General features: G+C 38.6%; 1 protein-coding gene across 5 annotated transcripts in view; it reads right to left on the bottom strand.

Annotated features, from left to right (window-relative positions):
• Positions 1 to 22250, bottom strand: part of TRPS1 (transcriptional repressor GATA binding 1) — a 246416-nt gene that overhangs the window by 171935 nt on the left and 52231 nt on the right. For all 5 annotated transcript variants that reach the window (XM_056111577.1, XM_056111558.1, XM_056111549.1 and 2 more), the window contains exon 3: positions 7204 to 8333. In XM_056111577.1, the coding sequence (XP_055967552.1) occupies positions 7204 to 8333 (1130 nt within the window). The remainder of the gene's footprint in view (positions 1 to 7203; positions 8334 to 22250) is intronic.

Raw genomic sequence — 22250 nt, 5'->3', positions numbered from 1 at the left:
CTTGCCGGGCTCTCAGAGGGGGCGGAGGAATCGAACTCGGGTCGGCCATGTTGGCTGCGTGCAAGGCAGACGCCCTACCCGCTGTAACAATTCAAGATTTAAATATTTTAAACACTTGAATATTTTCATAAATCTCCTAATAAATAGTCAAGCTTATCATCATAAAAACTAGCAAAAATATGTGCATTTTTCAATATCCTAATCAATAAGTAATCAAAGATTAATTGCTGGTACTAAAAATATATTAATAAGGAGAACTGGTTATTTTGTCAAATATTTATTGGAAACATGAATTGATAAAAGTGATGGTGAGATTGGTGCCTTAAAATTTTATCAATGTAAATATATCTAATGTACACACACATATACTCAGACACATTCAAATCTAGAATTGTAAACAAAGTAAAAACAAACATTGTGGAATAACTTGATATTTATATTTAGTACATATATGCTGTACACTCATTTTCTCTCTGCATATAAATGCAGATATAGTCTTCAATTTGTTTATAACACACCAAATTAGTTTACATACCTCTATGTTCTATACAAATGTCATTTATTCACATTCATTAATGTAAAATATTCTCCCCTCTATTTATTTTTGTTGGACTGATTTTTTTTGTTGTTGTTGTTGTTGGATTGTTTTCATCTTGTGAAAAGTACTACTGAATTCCGAAGCAGTTTTTTCTGAGTGAAATTAAGCAGTTACCGGAATATGAACATTATCTGATACCACCCAGCTTTTGCCAAAGTCTCTTTGAAAAGTTATATGGTCATATGTAAAGAACATTTTTATCCATTTTCATACTTTTGTTGCAATGTTTACATTTTTACATTAATAATGTAATCTTACTTATTTTCATGGTTAGCATTTGTATGAGTAATTACATCATTTTTTCCTGAGTAATTTTATCCATTCGAACAAATGGATGAATTGCAATATTTTCCCCTCCAATTACAATGAGTCAGATGATAGACTAGGTATTATACTGTCTCTGTAAAATATGATTATTTTTCTTAAATGAATATCTGCCAATTTTGTATTTTGCATCTTGAAAAGTGTGTGCAATCTCTAACTGTTGAGTGCAGGTTCTCTATTTTATTAGATCAGGTTCATTTTCACTGTTAAAATCCTTTTCAATTTTTAAGTCTTCCTCACAATTTTTTTATGAAAGTAACTTATTAAAATTTATCACTTTGAGTGTTATCGTATTTTTCCTGTACTTGCCAGGCAATTTCTGATATTTTTATGTCTTTATATTTCTAATTAAAACATTTTAAATTATTTTATCTTCTAGAATTGAATCTCACCACCATGATTTTTTTTCTTTCAGATGGTCTTGTCATATATCTACTTCACAAAATTAATTAAACTATAATAATTTTCCTGGGCTGGAGCGATACCACAGCACGTAGGGCCTTTGCCTTGCACGCGGCCGACCTGGGTTCGATTTTTCCACCCCTCTCGGAGAGCCGGGCAAGCTACAGAGAGTATGTCTCCTGCACAGCAAAGCCTGGCAAACTCCCCGTGAAGTATTCGATATGCCAAAAGTAGTAACAACAGACATGTTACTGGTGCCTGCTCGAGCAAATCGATGAACAATGGGAGGACAGTAGTACAGTGCTAATAATTTTCCTATGATTTGCATTTGCTCTTAAAGTTCAAGTCTACTCTTTTCTTTCAACTTCTATGGGGCTACGGGACCACGCAGATGGTTCAAAAAGGTCTGATGCACTAGTGTTGCAAGAAGGGGCATGGTACCCAGCACCTCGTGGTACCCCAGCTCTACTGGAATTGCCCCTCCAAAAAAGAGAAATCCAAGCTTTCCAAGCTTATATTTTGAGTGTGCATACTGCAATTATAGGAGATTTTTAAAAAATAACAGTGTTAATACCTTTTAAGTGGAAAACTTCATCCACAAATATTCATTAAGACTTAAAATCTGTATTTTTTCTTTAAAACTACCTAGGTTTGAAATTGCAGTTTATTTTTTCCCATAATTCTTCACTGCCGCTTTCAATGCATTTAATTTAAAGAACATGATTTATTTTTACACCATTTTCTCCTCTATAGCTTTAATAAACGTTCTCTTTCTCCCTATTCCTTCAAAGGTTATCCTTAAAATTTTCCAAGTATGAGTAACAATTTACTAACTCCAAACAATACCTTGAAAAAACTTGTGATCATTTTCCCTACAAATGGCACAAGTTCTGCCCAATATCTTAATCTGCCCATTTTTAACTGCATCAGGTAGGTTATGGTTATAGTAATCATCCACACTGCTCCAGCTTTACTACTTATGTCAAAATGTCATCTCAAGTTCTAGGTTAAATGAGGTTTTGCCTTTAAAATCTGAACAGCGTTTCTCACCACTATTACTAAGAAGAATGCTGTCAAGACAATTATCTTTTTGAGTAGCTGACACGTTGTTTGTCTAGTGGCTGTAAAGGGTCTTGGCATTTTAACTTTGATTATAATATATCTATGACTGGATTTATTTGTATGATTCTTGTCAGGCTACAAAGCAATAATTTTTTGAGTATTTATATCTCATTTATAGTTCTAGAAAATCTGTATTATCTCTTCAAATATCAGTTGCCTGCCTGATATTCTTTATTTCTGGGACTCTAAATGTATGTTAGAACAGCTTAGTGTATTTACAAAATTTACTCGATACTTTTGAAAATCTCTATCCCCTTTCTCTCTCTTACATATTCTTATCCTTCAAATTTAGCTTTATATTTATTCAATTGCTCTCTACTATTTACTGATCTGCTATTTAACCTTTTTATATATTTTAATTAAATCAATTAGATCTCAAATTTTCAAACCCCCTTTTATCACTTTTTAATAGTTCTGGTCATTTATAGCCTTCTATATCTTGATTATTTTGAAAATCTAATTTTCATTCTTTCAGGCATGTATTTATTATTTTACAGCCTGAAACAGCAATATCTGATATCCCCAGATATCTGAAGACGTTATTTACACATTCTACTAATTTGACCTAAATAGTATAGTTATATACACACTCAGACACACATATATCCTTTTCAAATTATAAGTTTCTATAATGGCCAGAAAAATGTAATATTTACCTGAAGCTATAAAAATCAGGAGGGTAAAAAGTGGAGCAATATCTATAAACCAGTGTGTTTACTTCTAGAGGAGTCAGAAGAAGGCACTAATATGGAATCACTTTCAGCACCTCTGAAGTGCCAGCTTGAAACGAAACCCACAGATTCAGCACCCGCTTTCTGCCAGGGCCTTCAGACTTAGCCTTCTGATCAGCTGCAGCTTCAATCCTGACATCTGCCCTCTGTGCCATCTCAGACTCTGTCCTGGCTCTTCACTTCTCCCCACTGTGACTTCAGCTCACTCTTGAGAGAAGGGAAGAGACCAGCTTCCAGTATGTCTCATCCCTCATGAAATCATAATGGCACAACGGCAGGAAGTATGTTTTATCCAGTACAATGGTTCTGTTATTGTATTTTTGTTTGTTTTTTTTTTTTTTGCAGTCATACTGGCTGCATTCAGGATTCACCCCTGACTATGTGCTCAGGGCTTGTCGATGCTCAGAAAACTTACGGCACTGGGGTGGAAACTTCCACATGCAAAGCACCCACTTGACCCTGTGAGCTCTCTCTGGTCCCTCCTTAGAGCTGTTTTCATGAGAGACAGTGAAATGGTCCTCCAAGTTACTCCAGAAACATAAGCTCTTTAACACTGAAAATTTTCAAGGGGAGATCAGTCATGGAGTTAATCAAATAATAAAAAGAAATCTGAGTATGAGAACCAAATTCCTGAGTAGAATGACTGAGTCATGACATGACCTAGGGGTACCATAATAAAAAAAATGAAACATTAAGAGAACCCACCAGTTTCTGGTAACTGCCTGAAGTTCTTCACAGGCTACTCCCTGGGTCTTTGGGAAAACACCCATGGAACGAAATCCACACTGAGGTTTGCTACTAATAGCTCTAAATCAACATTCCTGCTTCTCGGGATTAGTTATTTTACAGCTTATGATTTCACCTTTACTATATAGTTCTTTCTTCTAGTACCTTTCATTCACTGTAAATCAGATTCAAAGCACTCCAAAGCCCTGGATAGTCCACAGTAATAACAGAAGTATGGCGAAAGCCTCCCAGCATAAATATTATGAATAAACATAAATCTCACTAGAGAAATGCTATTATGCTAGGGCAAACTTGTTCTCTTATACTATCTTCAATTCTGTATTTCAGGAAAACACTTTAACAGCCAATCAAGCTTTCAACAACCATGCGCCTCTTTCACAGTCCTGCAGGGCCCAATGTTGTTCAACTTTTAGGCAAAATGTCTCCAAATTTCAAGCATTTTTACAAGAATTCCGAAACAAACTACTCAACACCTAAAAAGATACGAATGCTTTAACACATGAGACACATACTTGAAGAATAAATGCAAGGGTATTTTAATACTCTAGTGCTATCTATATTTCCTGCCACATTGCTGAGAAGTTGACTTTTTTGAGAAAAGGACAATTTTAAGTTATTTGTTACTCATCCTCAAAAGGGTTCCACAATGATAGACTACTCAAAGAATAGATTGCAGCTTACCAGAGAGGCATTGGTTTATTCATAACCAGTGGCAATTTAAAAATCGACAAGGATCTGACTGACTTAAAGAAACAAACTGAGCACCTATTAGCTTGGTGCAGTGCCAGGCCATACAGGTAGAATGACAAAGAGGAGTACACTAATCTCTAGACTCTGGAGCTCACATTCATGATTGAATATCAGACTTTGAGATTATTCAGTAATATTTCTATTCATACTTTCACATCTGAGAGTTTTATTTGTTCACTCGAAGTGCAAAGAAGCTCTTAATTCCCCAGTTTTCCAAGCAATACTTTTCCTCCAGTTTTTCAAGTGTTGAGTTTTCTTAAGGCCACTCATCCAGGGATCAGGAATTTAGATATACAGGGGAGAGAAAAATTGAGACAGACAGAGGCTAAGAAATTAAAGATGATGGTTGAGAGAGACAAAGAGTGCGTGTGAGGTGTGAGTGTGTGAGTATGTGTGACTTTGTGTGAGTGTGTGTGTTAGTGTGTGTGTATTGCGGCTGACTTTCTCATGATTCAAGAAAACCTAGTTTTTGGACCCCAGTTAGAGTGTTCAGGGTTTACTCCTGGCACTGTGCTCAGGGATCATTCATGGCAGAGCTCATGGGACCATCTGCAGTGCTGGGGGTCAAACCTGCGTACCAGGCAGTACCTTACCAGCTCTACTATCTCTCAGTTCCAAAAGTGTGTACTTTAAAAAAAAAAGCCAGCTTATCTAATTTTTACATCACGTAACATATGTACATGCACCATATGCACATATGCGTTCATCCACACTGGTGAAGCTCAGAAAGAAGCTAATGTCTGCTAGCCCCAGAAATAAATTTGCATGCAGCTAACATCAGAGGAGGCAGAAACACTCACTGCAAGTGTGAACACTTACTTGATAGCAGGACTGTCTTTCCCAAGGATGACCTTATAAATTAAACAGTGTAAACCTCAAAGAAGTGTTTTCTGAACATTTAGATTCACTGTGAACATTAGGATGCCCTTCAAATTAACATCTAACATTATTAGCCTATAGCTGGGCACAAAGTGCTTCATTATTGTGATTGGGAAAACATACACACAATTGGAATAACACAACTTTCACAAAGAATGGGAGGAACCAGTTAAAAATCTTGGAATGTGACATTAAAATAACTAGCTTCTTAAATTAGAATATGGAGTCTCCATATAGAAAAGCACTGAAGATAGTGCAGAAACTCTTTCCTTTGCTACGTACAAGCACAGTAACAAGAAAGCACCAAATAAGCGCATCATGATATCTGAGTTCTATTTGCTCGAGCGGGCCCAGTAACGTCTCCATTGGAGACTTTGTTGTTACTGTGTCTGGCATATCGAATACTCTCGGTAGCTTGCCGGGCTCTCCGAGAGGGGCAGAGGAATTGAACTCGGGTCGGCCATGTTGACCGCTTGTAAGGCAAACGCCCTACCCGCTGTGCTATCGCTCCAGCCCATCTGAGTTCTATAAGGCAGGGTTTTGCTGACCACATTCCTACTTCTAACAGTTGCAGTTTAAACATTCCTTTGGATGATGTTGTCACTGTAGTCAAATTCAGTGCTTGGAGAGCTGGATGCAGCTCAGTGGTAGAACACTTTGACTTTGCAAGTGTGAGACTCCTGGCCTCAATCCCTAACACTCGAAAACCCAGTAATAGAAAAGAGAAGCCCAAATACAGTGTTCTCTGCTGCCCTTTCGGTGACACTCATCAATTCAAGAATGATCTGTTAAGATTGTTCTTCCTAAAGTGTTAGGTTCCAGGGCCGGTGAAATAGAACTGGAGTAAGGTGGATGCCTTGCACACATCCAATAGTAGTTAAGACCCCTACTTATGGGATCTTAATATGGTTTGTCACATATGCGCTCCCAAAGACTGCCACAAATCCTTGAGGTAATGTAGGAATAGCCCTGAGCACTGCTGGTCCTAACCTAACCCCCCCCCCCCCGCCAACCCCAATCAATAATATGAAAGTTGAACTGAGAAAATTAGTATTTATAAAGAAAACAGGGAGCAGTTGAAGGAAAACACTAACACATCCCACTGCTCCTTCCGAACCCAAAGAAACAGGCAGCAGCTCAGATACTCAGAGGAGAGAGGCAGAAATTCAAAGATACACAGAGTACAGAATCCTCACCTTCCAGCGTGCAATAGGAGGAGAAACCTAAAAACAAGTCCAATCACTTCGGGAAAGAAAAGCCGCAATATGTTCTCAGTCTAAGACTCGGAAAAGCAAATAAACACATCATAGAGTAGAACTTTTCCTTTGGGATCTACTCCATCAAATCTTATCAGACGGGGAGTCAAACACAGCAGGAGGAAATAAATGAATCACAATAAAGAGCAAATTCTTCAGCATCCTTCTCAATGCTGTAAAAAATGCGCAAAGGAAGGGAGCTGAAGCATGGGGCTAAAGTCAAAGCCGGGGTTAACCTATTCATAAATACGAAAGCAGCAACTTTCTGAAGGCAACAGCACTGATGTGAGCTTCTAAATGTCCTGAGGATGGGTGTCACCCTCCCCACCCAGTTCTTCCATCAGCCCTTGCATTCTGCCTACCGTCACATCGATGCTCACTCCAGAGGGCTTACCTGTAGTGTCGGGAAATCTCTTCTTCCACCTGGGTAATAAAATCACATTTGGTACATGAGTGTTCTTTGCTGTCCTTGACCGCCGGCTGCCCTTCCAACCCTTGCAGATGGTTGGCTTCCTGTTTGACCTCGGACGCCTGCGGCTCGTGCACGCTCTCGTAATGGAACAGGAGCACATCTACATCGGGGGTGGAGAAGGAGCACTGGTGGCACTGGTGCTTGACCCGGGAGCTGCCGGCCGCCCCGGGGGACAAGTGCAAAAGCAAGAGCGCACAGTGGGAACAATTACTTTTTCTACACGCGAAAGGGTAAGTGATCTCTCCAAGGTGCTTTTCGGGGCTGCAAAGCCCTCGGGGACAGAACGGACAGTGTTTAATGGTACACTTATGGATGTTATGGAGCTGCTGATAGTGACGGAGAAGGGGCCCCACCACGATCACGTCGGGGCCGTGGCTCTTGGAATAGCGAAAGTCGCAGAACTGACAGTTGTAGCTCGTGACCACATTGTCCTCCGCTCCCTTGCTGGAGAAGTCCTTCTTCTTAGCCCCCCCAGAGCCCTTATCTACCTTGGGCATGGGGTCCCCTTCTGCACTTCTGGCTAGATCGTTCTGGTTAATGACAGAGCCCCTGGAGAGTTTCTCGTTCAACTCTGGGTTAAGGCTGCCTGACACGGCAGCCCCATGCTGCTTGCCGTAATGTTCTAGCAGCTTGAGTGAGCTCGAAGACTCGCAGCTGAAACTACAGAATTTACACCAGTAGTAACTGGTGGCCTCTGTGCCATTCTGTCTCGAGGACTCCAGAGGCTTGATGGGCACCGAGTAGCCGACAGGAGTATCATCTCCTGCCTTGACGGTGATCTTATCTTGCCACTTCCCCGAGTCCCCGGAATCGCCGGGGCGATGTGCAGCAAGGGATTTGTTAGAGTTCTTCTCAGAAGGTTTGGCAGCCTCTGAGGACGGGAGAGACACTTTGATTTTGTTCGGGTGAGTCTGAAGAAAATGCTGCTCGAGTTCAGTGGATGAGTTGCCCATATACGTGAAATTGCAGAATTTGCAGCGGAAGTACTTCGTGTTTCCTTGGCAATCTGGGGTCTTCCGGCCGATGCCAATGAACGTTCCACCTGAAGTGACCTGGTATAGAAGAGAGGGATACTGCTTTAAAGGGATTGTTCAATGTTCTCTGCAAAGGACACGAGAGGACAGTACCCAGTACTCCTTATCCAAAGCCACAATAGAGGACCCAAGACAGCATACGGGGTTAAGGAGCTTGCCTTTCCCAGTTCAATCCCTGGCATCACAAATTCTTCGTACCCCCAAGAGTGACCCCTGAGCAATCTTTGATACAGCCCCAACCTCTCCTCCAGAAAAAATACAATAATACTTCTGCCTATTATGAAACCACTTGAATAATCAGAGCCAAATAAATTCACTCTTCATTTCTCAATAGCTACTCTTTGAGAGACCCATTATGCTAAACATTTTTGACCATGGTAACAGATGATAGTAAGTAATGAGAGTGCTAGAATCAATTGGAAGGACTTAATAATAAAGAAATACAATTTTCAAGTAAGCAGGTTTTACTACTACATCCTTCAAACCACATTTCTATAGAGAAGCATCCAAATCATGTGCGATTTCTCCTCCCAATGCTGAGGGCTGCTGTCAAAACTAGAGGCAGTTGCTCAGAGATTACTCAATGGAGTGGAGATTACTCAATGGAGTCATGTTTCAGGGAAATCCTCTATTCAGTTCCTAAAACAATGAGGCTGCAGGCAAAGATAAAGCCTATCGTTTAAGCAAAACATAAGAGCCAAAATGATCACATGAAATGGTTTATTAATGAAAGTCAACGTATGCTAAATTTGACTAGAAATTTATTAATGCAGGGGATTTAAAATATTAATGAAAGACCAAAATGAAATTTTTAAGTATTTTGGATGTATCTCATCACAAAGGCCCAGCCTATCCTTCGAGAGGGTTATGGTAATACGTTCTAAGCCAACATAAAATAATTTCACCATGAAAATAACTACTGGTCTACATTCTATCCAAAATTATGAGTTATTAAGTATGAGGACAATAAATGCCAAAAAGCTCTTCCACTCAACCCACTTCTCAGCTTCAACCTCAACAGGTAGTTAAGTGCACCCAAGTAAGCCCAAATTCATGATTTAAAATAAGAGGGTTATTTGCTTGGTTTGGTTCCAGTCTGGGGATCACACTCATCAGTGCCGAGGGCTTACTCCAGGCTCTGTGCCCTGAGATCACTCATGGCAGGACTCACAGGGACCGAACCCAGGTCAGCCACGTACATGGTAAGCATCCTACATGCTGGCTATTCTATAGCTCTGGCCCCCATAACATAGAGATTTCTATGGAGTGCTCCAATAAGGAAGAGATTTTCTCTTCCAACCATCAGCGTCCTACAGTTTTTTCCAGCATCCAGATGTAATAGATTAAGCACGTGGTATAATCATATTCTGCCTTTTCCAACAGCTGCTCAAAAATGACATGTGTGATCACTGCTCATATCCAAATCCCTCCATGAGAAATTTCAAAATCATTTTATTTAATAGGCAAATAATTTTGCTTTGGTTCACAGACTGCCCTGTTTGTATTTCTAGTCTACGGCATGAAGACTGAAGTACATTCTGCCACTTACCAAGCTGGGGTCTTGATCAAATTCCTTAAGCTCTCTGGCACAAAGTTCCCTTAGCCTCTAATTTTAATCCCGGGGCAACAATTCTAGCCAACTGTGCTTTAACACTGAAGCAAAACAACATTACTTCCTATTAAAAGAAGGCCTCCCACAAACCTCAGAGGATTACAATGTTTCTGTGCAACCTTAAGATTCATCTAAGAAACAGAAGGTAAGGGACAGGGGCATGTCCCACCTGTCACTTGCCAAGTCCTCAGAAGTGTGGGTCACTCAAAGTCAGACTGCACAATTGATTCTCCATTGTAACCCAGTCCTTGTATGTCCAAATAATCAAAGGTGGTGGGCAGACAGTATAGTATATAATTGTAAGGTAAGTGCCTCCCTGATACTGCATATGCTTCTACAGACCACAACCAGGGGTTCTCCAAAGTGTGGAGCCAAAAGTAGTTTCTGAGCACTGACAGGGTATGTCCAACTAAGCAACCCTCCCTGCACACCCCACCAAAAAAAAGTAAAAGAGAGAGAAAGAAATGCAAAGTTGCACTGAAGTGTAATGCATGGTATTACAAAATTCCTCCATCTATTTCCCAATTCCCTAGAGGTGAGGAAAAACCTTGCTTTCAAAACCAAACAAAGCATTTAAAAAGGTTGTCATCATTAATTCAGGTGCTTTTGTCAGGAATTTACACTTGATTTCAAAGGGGCAAATTCAGAAAGAAATCATTCTTCTCCTATAAAAGTAAAGAAAGCCAGCACACATGATCTAGAGACAGACACTGGCTTATCTTGGCTCACAGATGGCTCCAGAGATTCCTAATAGAAAATGTTTGAACTTCTGCTTGTAAAACAGGGATTCCTGAGAAATCAGAGCGCACCACCATTTCTTTCTTTTATCTTTTTTTTTTTTTTTTGGCATCTCCTAGACTCAATTTCCTTCCAGGTTCACATTGAAAGTGCTAGATAAAAAGCATGTAAAGTCTTAAGAAAACCTGAATCATGATTTTGGAGTAAAATCAAATTTTACTCAGTTTAACACAACACCCCTTCTTGTATTGGGCCATTATTTCAATAATCAGAAAATCAGGTGAAGGGAGATTACTATCGGGTTAAAGAGACTATCAAATTAAATCGATTTTGTCCAAAACCTGCCAGTAAAACATTTGGTTTTGGAACTAAACTGTTCTGAGAGCAGAGTTATACATTTCAAGTTGGCTGTTTAAATACATCCAAAATTTGTGTTTTAATTTTGAAAAATCAGTCAAAAGCTAATGTTTTGGGATAATTTCAGAGATTCAGTGATAATTTTATGTTTTAAGATTAGGTATGCTGAAGAATACCTTCAGATCATTGCTCTTTCACAAACTACCAAGAAATGAAGAGAAAAACAAAAATCTCATTAAATATCAAGGACAATAATACTAATACTTCTAAAGGTTATCAATTTTCTCTCTTGAAAAAAGGCAGAGATTATTAGCAGTAGACCAGCATTGTAATGAAAATTGTAATCAGCATTGTAATGAAAAGCTAACATATTATTAGAATTACAAGTTTTATATACTATTGCAAGGAAACAACTTCTCTGTCCAGTTCCTTTTTCCTTTCAAAAAGATTTGAAGGATTAAAATAAAAAGATTTAAAGGTTACATCTGTGAGAATTTCAGCACTTCTGTTCCATTTGAATTACACTGAAATTACAGTAAAATGTAACGTGTATCATTTAAACACCACCAAAAATAAAATATAATTTACTATTTTAAAAGACAGAACCTAAGACTATAGACTATGTTTGTTCACCTACTACTGGGGCCCAAAAAGTATTAATTTAAAACTATCCTTTTCTCGGCTAAACACAAATCTAGACAGAGTTAAGAAAAAAATCACTGCAGAAAAGTTTACTGCATTTTATTGTCATGAAACCATATCTACACATTTAGAAAAATATTTTAAACTTTTAAAATGATTGAACTCAGTACACTCCATTCTTAGTTCAAACTGATAAAAAAGGTTATTCCAAGGAGATACTGGAATAAAACAGTAAACAAGCTAAGATATATCTGTCTCAAATTATTTCTTTTTAAAAACAAATTTTGTGAATCTAAGCTTTTATTCATTTGTGTTCATCTTTACTTTGCATTTTCCTGAATTTGCAAGGAAGTATTATAAGTTAAATTCTAAGGCAAGACTCATTACTAAACCCCTGGAACTTTCCTTTCCCCTCATCTCTGGATATAAATAATATTCTGCACCTTGTCATTTCATAGGATTATTCTAAGGATCAAAAGAGAAGGCACCAAAATCACTCTAGGTCCATACTGCACAAAAAATTTTTCTAATGACAAATAGTTTATATTCTGCCTCATCTAACACAGTAGCCAAAAGCCATGTGTGGTTAACGAGAATATGAAATAACTTGAAATAAGGCAAGTGCAAGTGAACAACTTTTTTAAAGTAGCTGTATTCATTTTTCACTAATTTGATTTTAATTAAGTGAAATTTAACTAAGCACATGTGGCCACTGAATTGTAGTACTAGCCAGCACCCTCTACAGTACTATTCCTATGAATGGGCTTATTATTGAATAAAATGAATTTCTCCTGCCAATGGGATAAAATATTAAATAGAGGGGAAGTAGTGAAGTCATTCAATGACAAACTCATAAGTTTGCTACTCCCAGTATTCTTAGCTAGCAAAGAAGTTTGATTCTGATATTATAAAGCTACTGCTTCTGTTTGTATTCCCTTCCAAAGGGATAGTATTTTATTCATCTTTGGAAGCAAGCAGAAACTCTATACAACTGGGGGAGATGGCTGACCCTGTAACAGGGGAGGTGGCACAGTGAAATGCCTCATCAGGTCCCCTCAAGTGACCTGTGTCAGGAAGTCGCAGTTATCTATGGCTCATCATACTTGACTTGAGAGGGCATCTCTGGGTTTCTTCAGGAAAAAAAAAAGGACCAAAGGAATTTTTTTTTGCCAAAAACAAGTCATTCACTTGAGGATCTGGGTACTGGAGAAACACCCAACATACCTGCAAACACATGAAAGGGAAAATATTTTAAATTGTTTTCGACTAACTGGGGACCATAATGGCACTTTATTCTAATTTTTGCTTTTCCATGTGTCACTTTCACTGGCATTTTTCATAAAATTGATTTACATGTCTTTTCACAAAAATGCTTCATTGTAGACATTTTAAAATATCAAAGTTTGGTTCATCCCAAGGTCTTTAATCTCAATTGATTTCTTTCTTCCAAATAATACGGTGCAAAAACTAATAAGAATAATATCGAAAATAACATGTCAAAGGAAAAGAGGCTTTTTAAAATGCCTCAGAAGTCTAAAAATGACACTGTAGCACATGTATTTTCAATGGAACAAAAAGTTGTTTGAAGTGAACACAAAGTCGGTCTTAGATGTGGTTGATTTTCAAGTACTATAATTGATACTAACAGAGACAATTAGGAATGTACTAATTTAAGAGGACTTGAGGTTATGGGCTGATAGTCAAAAAAAAAAAATCCCTGAGATCTTCGACAGTAAAAAAAGTTTTAGTTTTTCAAAATCACTGCTCGAATCCCAATGTTACAAATAACTTGAAGAAATCTCAAAGGGTCAATCTTAGCTGAAAATAACTATAATCAGAATTAATGTCCTAATCTACACAGTGAATAGTCTGCATTCTACAGAATTTCAAAAAAGACTGCAGGATATAGCATGTGCCTTAGTGATCTAATAGAAATTAAATGTTTAAGAAGTTCAGTAATCAATCTAATTAGATGGCAATCATCTCAATCGCCTGCTATCACAGTCTATTTCTTATGTTTCTGGAATAATTTCAATGAAACCTTTCTTATTTGTATTTATAAGAACCACCTAATTGGGGTGACATTAAAAAGTGGTCATTAGGAAAAAACTTAAAGAGTAAAATTCTTTGTGCTTTTTAGTTTTGTCAATTTTATAATCAGCTTTCTTAAATTTCAGCATTAAACAGTCTACCCCAAATGAACTTCCTTTTTTTAACTTAGCATAATATTAAATTGATTCTCTATGGTAATTTGGAATTGAGCTGATCAAACACCAATAAAACATAAAAAATAGTCTCATTAATGTGCGAAATATCATTTTTAACTAAAAGCATTTCATTCCGTGGGGTTTGGAGATACAGTACAGAGTTGGTAAGGCACTTGCCTTACATTTGGCCAACCTGGGTTCAATCTCCGGCATCCCATATGGTCATATGGTCTCCTGAGCACCACCAGGAGTGATTCCTGAGTGCAGAACCAAGAGTAACCCCTGAGCATTGCCACGTATGGCCGCAAACCAAAATAAAATAATTTTATTTCGAGAAATATGGAGAGAGAGAAAGATAGAAGAGAAAAGTGTTCAAGATAGAACACGGACTGCTCCAGAGGGGAAAAAGTTGCTTATACATATATGACAGTAACATACAGATGACTCCCAAGATGAAAAATGTATTAGAAACTAATTTTTGCAGAGTAAAATGTCAAACAAAAAGAAAATGCAATGCAAGTGAATTTTAAAACAAAGTGCATTACCCTTAGCTTTCCCGAATTTGGTCCGCAGTCACTGCAGACTCACAATGAATAAAGCAAGAATGACCTGTACTTTATAAAGGTTCTTAATGAAACCCAAGAGCAACTTCCTTCCTCTGGGAAAGGTGCCATGATGCATGCCTACTGTGTGCCCAGCACGGGGAGACACAAAAGAACACCAGAATACAAAGTGCCTATGGACCAGAACAGGTAGAGCATTTGCCTTGCACACAGAGGAACCAGGTTCAATCCTGGCATCCCATATGGTTCCTCCATGCACTGCCAAGAATAATTCCTGAGTGCAGAGCCAGGAGTGACCCAAAAATTAAAATAAAAAAAAACTTGGGTGCTGGGAAATATACACTGGTGGAGGGATGGCTGTTGGAACATTGTATGACTAAAACCTGAAACCTAATAATGAATGGCTTTTTAAGAGTCTATCTGATTCATTAATAAAATCTTTAAAATATATTTTAATGGTGCTGGGGAAACTGGGTATACACACAAAAAATAGATTTAAAAATTAAAAATTCCAGCAATTCATGGTGTATTACAGAAACCTCGCAGATAAAGAAATGCCAACCATAGGAAATGTGCTTCTGCAGAGACGCAGAGAGAGATACCACATTCTTTACCAACACAGAAAGGAGTACCTAACCCACATTGGTGGGTCAGCAAAGGCAAGCAAAAGCTGGGGACGACAGAGCTGTAGGCACACAAGCGAGCACCTAAGATGAGCCACAAAGGCAGTGAACCTAGATAGGATTTTTAGATGCAAGAATCATGAGGAAAGTTTGAGGGTGAACAAGTGTAAGTTATTCTGGAATTCTCAGGGAAACTGAGGCAGAGATCATTTAGCCAGGCCCTTTCTTATTGGAGTGTGTATATTTAATGATGCATGTGCAATTCAAAAGATACAAATTTCGCAGAAAAGAGAGCTATACTTACTGCAAATCATAGTAAGATGGAACTGTAAATTTAAAAAAAAATTAAAAAGAAGGGTTTGGGGAGATAATACAATGGGTAGGGTGCTTGCCTTGCACAAGGCTGACCTGTTTTCATTCCCTGGTATCCCATATGGTCCTCTGAGCACCTCCAGAAATAATTCCTGAATACAAAGCCAGGAATGTATGTATACAAATACATACCCCTGAGCATCACTAGGTGTAACCCAAAATGAACAAACTCTTATAAAGGAAGAAAAGGAAAATCAATGGGACAGAGAAGAGGGGACCAGGACATGGGCATAGAAAGGAGAAAGGAGGAAAAAGAACAGAGGGGAAAGAAGGAGTGGGAGGGAAGGGGTGGCTGAGAAGAGGACAGCGATTAAGATAGAGGTTAAAATGTCAAAGAAAAACTTAACAGTCAACTTGAAAGGAATGGCAGTAAAAGAATGCAGACAGGCAAACTAGTCGATCGTATGTGGTGCAGCAGAAACAACCCCTTGCTAACTCCTTTCTTCAAGCCTGGCTTGGAAAGGGGAGTAGAGAACATAGCAGGGGAGAAAGGAAGTGTTAGGGGAGAAGCTAACATCAGTTGTACAGATGTTGACTTTGCAGTGGCAACAGACTATGGTGAAGGAGCTAACAGCTGGAAAAACAGGTCTTAGGACAAAGCAGTGTTTATTTCAGGATTCCCCGAATGGGAGCCATGAAAGAATCCAGGTGTGCTTTCATCCGACATCAATGGGGCATCTAAAAACCAATCAACTAAGGTCAGTGTAACTCTACAGCAGTGAAGACAACGGCCTGCACGTGTCTGATCTGGGCTCAATCCCCGGCACCCTATATGGTCCACCAAAAAAAGCCCCACCAGGGGTGATCCCTGAGCACAGGGCCAAGAGTAAGCCTTGAGCACTGCCAGTATGACTCAAACTCCTCCCTCCATGTATCTCCTCCCATACACACCCCAATTTTTTAAATAGTAAAAACTAAAGATCTACTCAATTCTGGTAGGGTATTTGCCTTGCAAATGGCAGACCCGGGTTCGATTCTTCTACCCCTCTCGGAAAGCCTGGCAAGCTACCAAGAGTATCTTGCCCACACGGGCAAAGCCTGGCAAGCTACCCGTGACATATTCAACATGCCAAAAACAGTAACAACAAGTCTCAAAATGGAGGCATTTCTGGTACCCGCTCAAGAAAATCGATGAACAACAAGAGGACAGTGCTACGGTGCAGTGCTAGTCAATTCCACTATTTCTCAATTCCTAAACTCCTCCCAGGAGCCGTCCTCATTCCTCTTTCCCAGTGACAGCACCGGGCCCCAGGCAGGCCTGGCTGGGTATGCAGTGCATTTAAATTAGACACTCCAAAGGCATTCTAATGCTCTCTCTGCCTCCACACCCATCCTACACTTACTCTTAGGCAGAGGGTAAAACTTTTAATTACACAACCTTGGAGAATATAAACTGGAGCCAGGTGTATCCTCTTAATACGTAATCTTCCTAGAAAAACCAACCACCAAGGTGGTAAGAGTAAATCTCAGTGTTTACCAAAAAACAAATCCCTGGAAAAAAAAGTCCTCTAAGTAAGAATATGAATTAAATCATATACATGGAAGAATGCCCCTTTCATCTGAGGACAGAGAGATAGTTGAGTGAGCAGGGTACTTGCCTCTCACATGGCAGATTAGGGTTCAATCCCCCACACCCCAGGTGATCCCCTAAGCCCCAGCAAGAGTGATGCCAGAGTGCAGAGCCAGGAATAAGCCCTGAGCACAACCTGGTGTGATTGAATTAAAATAAGTGAAACAAACAACGTGAGGATAAAAAACTGCATTCTTAATTGGTTACTAAAAATGTCGTACTTGCTCTATCAGAACTAGTTCCTGCAACAACAGGACTAGTAAGAATATATCACAATTTTTTTTTAAAGGTAAGCTGGCAAAATTTATTTTCTTTTTGACGATTACCATTATAAGTTTAAACTCAAATAAGGCAGCATTACAGAAGGGATAAAAAAAAAAAGCAATCTCAAAGAAATCACTGAGGACTATGACGTCAACGTGATCCTCCGGGTATGCCCCACACAGCTCTGGATTCTACCTCCAGCCTTACCTGGATGGGCCTGTCTTCTACTGCCTTTCTAGCTGCATATACTTAGTCCTGGATTTGGGAAGATCAGATGTCACAGCGCTTAGGCAGGTTTCTGTAAGCTACATACCCTGGTTACATCCCTTGCTCCCCACCATGCCCTTCTGATGCAGCTATAAACTTGAGCAGCTTCCTTTAAACTCCTTCACACCTGTTACTTCACTGTATAAAATGAACAAAATCAAAGAGTCTAAGGGTTTTAATATGAGTTCATGAGTTCATACATGTAAGAAGCTTCCATCCACCTACAGACATAAGAAAACCTTCATAAACATAAGCTATTTTTAGAACTGAATTCAAATGGTGGTGGTGGTGGGGGGAACATGAGCATTACTGGAGGGGGGGTTCACACCTGGCAGTGATCAGTGCTGACTCCTGGATCTGTGTGCAGGGTCACTCTAGCAGGAGCTCAGAGGCCCTGTGTGGTACTATATGCAGTGCCAGGAACTGAATCAGGGTGAGCTTCATGTAGGACAACCCCTTAACTCCTGTACTATCTCTCTGCCCCTTGTATGTGCAATTTTGATTGTGCTTCCAAGGATATGAAAAAAGTGCATCTGATTTTGATCTACTGAATTCACATCAAACTGAAAGTCATGAAATTAATTTTATATTTGACTTCCCATTGAAACTGAACCAATTGCTTTGTTTATATTCTGAAAAATACCTAACACTCAATGCAAACTCTGGAATCACATGATGAAGGATTCACGTTATTCCTGGATCAAGGATTCCTGGCAATTGACTCCATGACAGAAAGCAGAAAATAAAATGAAGTACTTCTTCCCTCTGACTTCCTTGCGATTAGCCCACTACTTATGGATCTGCATCTCTAACAGCTGCATGTGTGCTGTAATTACAATGACCAAGAAACAAAGAACTTGAGCAATATGCTGACTTGCTATAGCTACAGAGTGAGCCAACTGAAGATCGAATCTTTTCTGAAGAACTGAGTAACTCTAACTTTGATTGGATGCACTGATAGCTATTTCTTAGTCTAAACATACTCCCTAGACAGAAATAGCAGGTTCTCCAGAAAGTGACACGTGTTCTTTAAACAACAGCAAACTGAAAATCAAAGGGGGATTGACATTTATCATATTGACCTTCGTGTAACAAAGCCAAGTAGAGATTTAACCATCAAATAGGTAAAGAGATTCATGAAGATACTCAAGCTACTTTCCCTTGCCAGGTGGCCACTTTATCCAGCCTGGCCATCTCCACTGGTGATGGAAGCAACCCAATAAGTACCAGCACTTACATTATGGCCGTAGGGGGGAGAAAAAGTTTTATTTTGCACACCTTATACAGAGATACAGGTCACGTGTTAAAGAACTATAGGCCTGAAAATAAGTATGGGTTCATAAACTGTTGTGTTCCCTACAGACTGTATGAAATGATTAAAGTCTCATTCACTAGTTTTTATATAATCCAACTGCCTTCAATTCAAAAACACAAAGGAAACCTGCTAAGATCTACAGCTTTCTCCAAAGTTGTACAACTTTCTCTAGATCAAAGGAAACTCAAAAAAAGAAAAAAATTCAGAAGAATCAAGAAAAGTCAAAACAGACCAAAGATGAGATTAATTGTGCTTGAATTCATTTTTTTTTCCCAGAAGAAACTGCAACCCCCTTTATCAGATGAATTTACTGATATAGGTCAAGGGTCAACACAGCTTGCAGAAAGAAATAAATACAAAAACTGACTTCCTATCTCTAAAAATCTGTTTTTCCTGTTTCTAACATGACATATTGTGCAATTCTGATAAAAAAAAATCATGAAACAGAAATGTGAAACCCTTGTTCCAACACAAGCTAGTCACTGGCCAAATAAAGGTGAGATTCTTCTTTAATACTGCAGGATTTCATTATCAGTTACATGAATTTAGTAGCTGGCATCTGGTGGCTACCTTCTTGGGAATCCTGAATAATGCACGATCCACAGGAAAGGTTTGCTCACAATATGGAAAGGCCACATGAACATGGAGAGCATTTATAAACTTAGGATAGCTTGAACTTTCCCGTGGGAAGCATCACCTGACAGGACTCCGACATTTAAAACCTGATCTGAGAGCTAAGAGCTCCCCCATAAAGATGACGCAAACGCCCTAATGCACAGCACATTAAGCCCTAATGAAACAACACAGTCCGTGTTTAACAACGCAGGTTTCCCGTCAATGATGGTTTAAATATAAGCATAATAAAGCAGATTAAAAAGAAAAAAGCTGTAATTACTTTTTGAAGAACTCAATCTCTTGTCCTATTATTGGTCTATACATGAGCCTCAAAGGCTGAATACATGTAGTAAAACTTACAGGAAGGAAGACCTCACCAATCGGGCCACCTCCATTATTTAAAAAAAAATCGTAAGTACAATCATTGGTAAAACATGAAAGTAAAATTGAAAAAAATTTGAGAAATTAACAACCTGTTTGTGATTTATTTTCTAGCTATGCTTGCTCATTTTTCTGTTTTTCTTAATAAAAGATTCCACAGCTATGCTTTCTAGGCTGAGTATAATACCCTCCACAATTGGGGCTGGCTGGGAGATATGGGAGGAAGAATTCTAAATTCAAAAGACTGAGAAAACAAGTCCTGGTTTTAGAAAGGCTTTTTAGAGTAACACCCAATAACCAGCTGCAGCTCTATCTATTGTGCAATTCAAAGAAATAGGTTGACACTTTATTTTCTTTCTTTTCTCATCCATTCGTAGTTCTTTACCTTTCTTTTTTGTAATAAAATTTACACAGAAGGGGATCTTGTCAGGACCGATATATGCAGACATCAATCAACCTTTAAACTGCCTCTTAAAACTGGAAATCTAAAAATTTCTTCAAATTCTTCTTTTCCAATTGGATATATCATGTTTGCATTAATCCTCCATGTCAAACCAAAATACAGATCAAAGTCACAATGTTCTTAAGTCCTTAAAAAAAAGAGGGGGGGTGCTCCTTCCCCTCTCCTCCCAACCCCTGCCTAAAATGTCATAAATCTATCATTAACCACCAACTGTCCTGCATGTTCTTTTTTAAAAGCCTGGTTCACTTGAAAAAGATTAATGAATTGCTCATCTATTACTTCAATTAACTTATAGTTATATAAATAATTCCTGAAACTGATGATCGTTTGTCTGAAATACCCTTATTTATCAACATCTTTTATCAGATTCCACGCAAGCCATTAACTTGCTATGAATTTCTGACACAACTGCATCAAAGAATTTATTCAGGAACTGCAATTTTTCTCCCCCAGCTCTTAGTCTCCACATAGCTCAAGTGGCAGGGGAAGAGCTGCTCAAAGAGCTGTGCATTTCAGTCACACAAACAAGTGTGGCTGCAAGAGGGGAGTTCAGATGTGCTTTTTATTCGGTTACACGTCGGGAGCTTCTCCCTATCATTTTAACATAAAAATAATAGTGACTTATATTCAGCAATGTTTCTGGATCAACATCTGATAGACGCGCAAAATAGTCAAGATTAGCATTTGGCCTAAGGAGTATTTGTGCTCTCTCCGAAAGTGGAAGGAAGTTAACCAGCTTTAGACTCGTTTCTAAATACAATTGTTTCTTTGAACTAATCACCCACTTTTCCCACAGATTGCTTTTTTCCTATTTTTAGCTCTATGATTTCTCTTTGGGAAAAAAAAAAAAGAACGGATCTGAAGATGATCTTCCGTCCTTTTTCTTACCATTTTTTTTCGTCTTTACTATGTGCACTTGCAAGGATTTAGTGGACAACATCGCCAAGGATCAGCTGTTTTATTTCTAGTTCTATTAGTTCAAACTCAGATAGCTCACACATCTGTTTTATTTCTCAAATCACTGCCCAGGAAAAGTGTCCAGCTCGTTCTACCCCAACATAAACTTTACTATAAATAACTAAGAACCTAACAAATAACTGTTTGGGGGAAACGGTGCTGTGTTTAAAAAATCTGAATTCTTCCCAACTCTAGGCCTTGGTAATCTTGGTTTTAGAGCTCTCCTGACAGCCCACATCAGCTTCCCTCAGAAGTCGTCCCCAGAGTGAACAAACTGAAACTCTTGCCGGAAATCCAGGTATTAACATCATATTACTTGCTAATTATAAAACACCATTTCACATACTGACATTATTCACTTCTAAACCTTTTATCTAAAACACGTATTTGCTTTCCAATCAGAGTTTGACAGCAGAGTGAATCTGACATAAGACAGAGAAATGATCTTTAATAAGACAGCAGTTCAAAGCATGTAGCTTTCATGCATAATAACTATGTTGGCTTAATTTGCTGCTCCACAGAAATAATTCTATTTGTGGAAAGTCACAAAGTAAGATGGAATTTTTAAGAGCGCTCCACAAAGATGAAATCGGCTTTTTAAGAGTTCTTCTTTGTATCTCTCTTAAAGCGGTAAGATTGCCATTCTGACATAGAAAGGACTTTAAAAATTTCTCTCCAGATTCTTTTGCTAAATGCCTTTACTACCTGTTATTTATAACCCATTTGCCTGCCTTTCTTAATTGGCACTAGGTCAACAGAGAGATGCAGAACAAATGTTCTGTGCCTATTGAGTTGCTAAAAATGACTTATATTTTAAGCAATTTAGTGGGTCAAATAAGTGTGATGTGATTTCATTAGTTCCCTCGTACTTCTAATCACTCCTAAAGAAAGCTAATGTTGAACTTAATATGTTTTGAAATCCTCTTGCCTCATAGATACAATAAAAACTTATGAACTGTAACAGAAAAGAAAAAGAAATACTTTCTCAA

Source organism: Sorex fumeus, unplaced genomic scaffold, assembly GCF_029834395.1.
Source record: "Sorex fumeus unplaced genomic scaffold, SorFum_2.1 ptg000002l, whole genome shotgun sequence".
Lineage (NCBI taxonomy): Eukaryota > Metazoa > Chordata > Mammalia > Eulipotyphla > Soricidae > Sorex > Sorex fumeus.
Note: the sequence above shows the minus strand (reverse complement) of the source record. Positions and strands in the feature narration are given on the sequence as shown.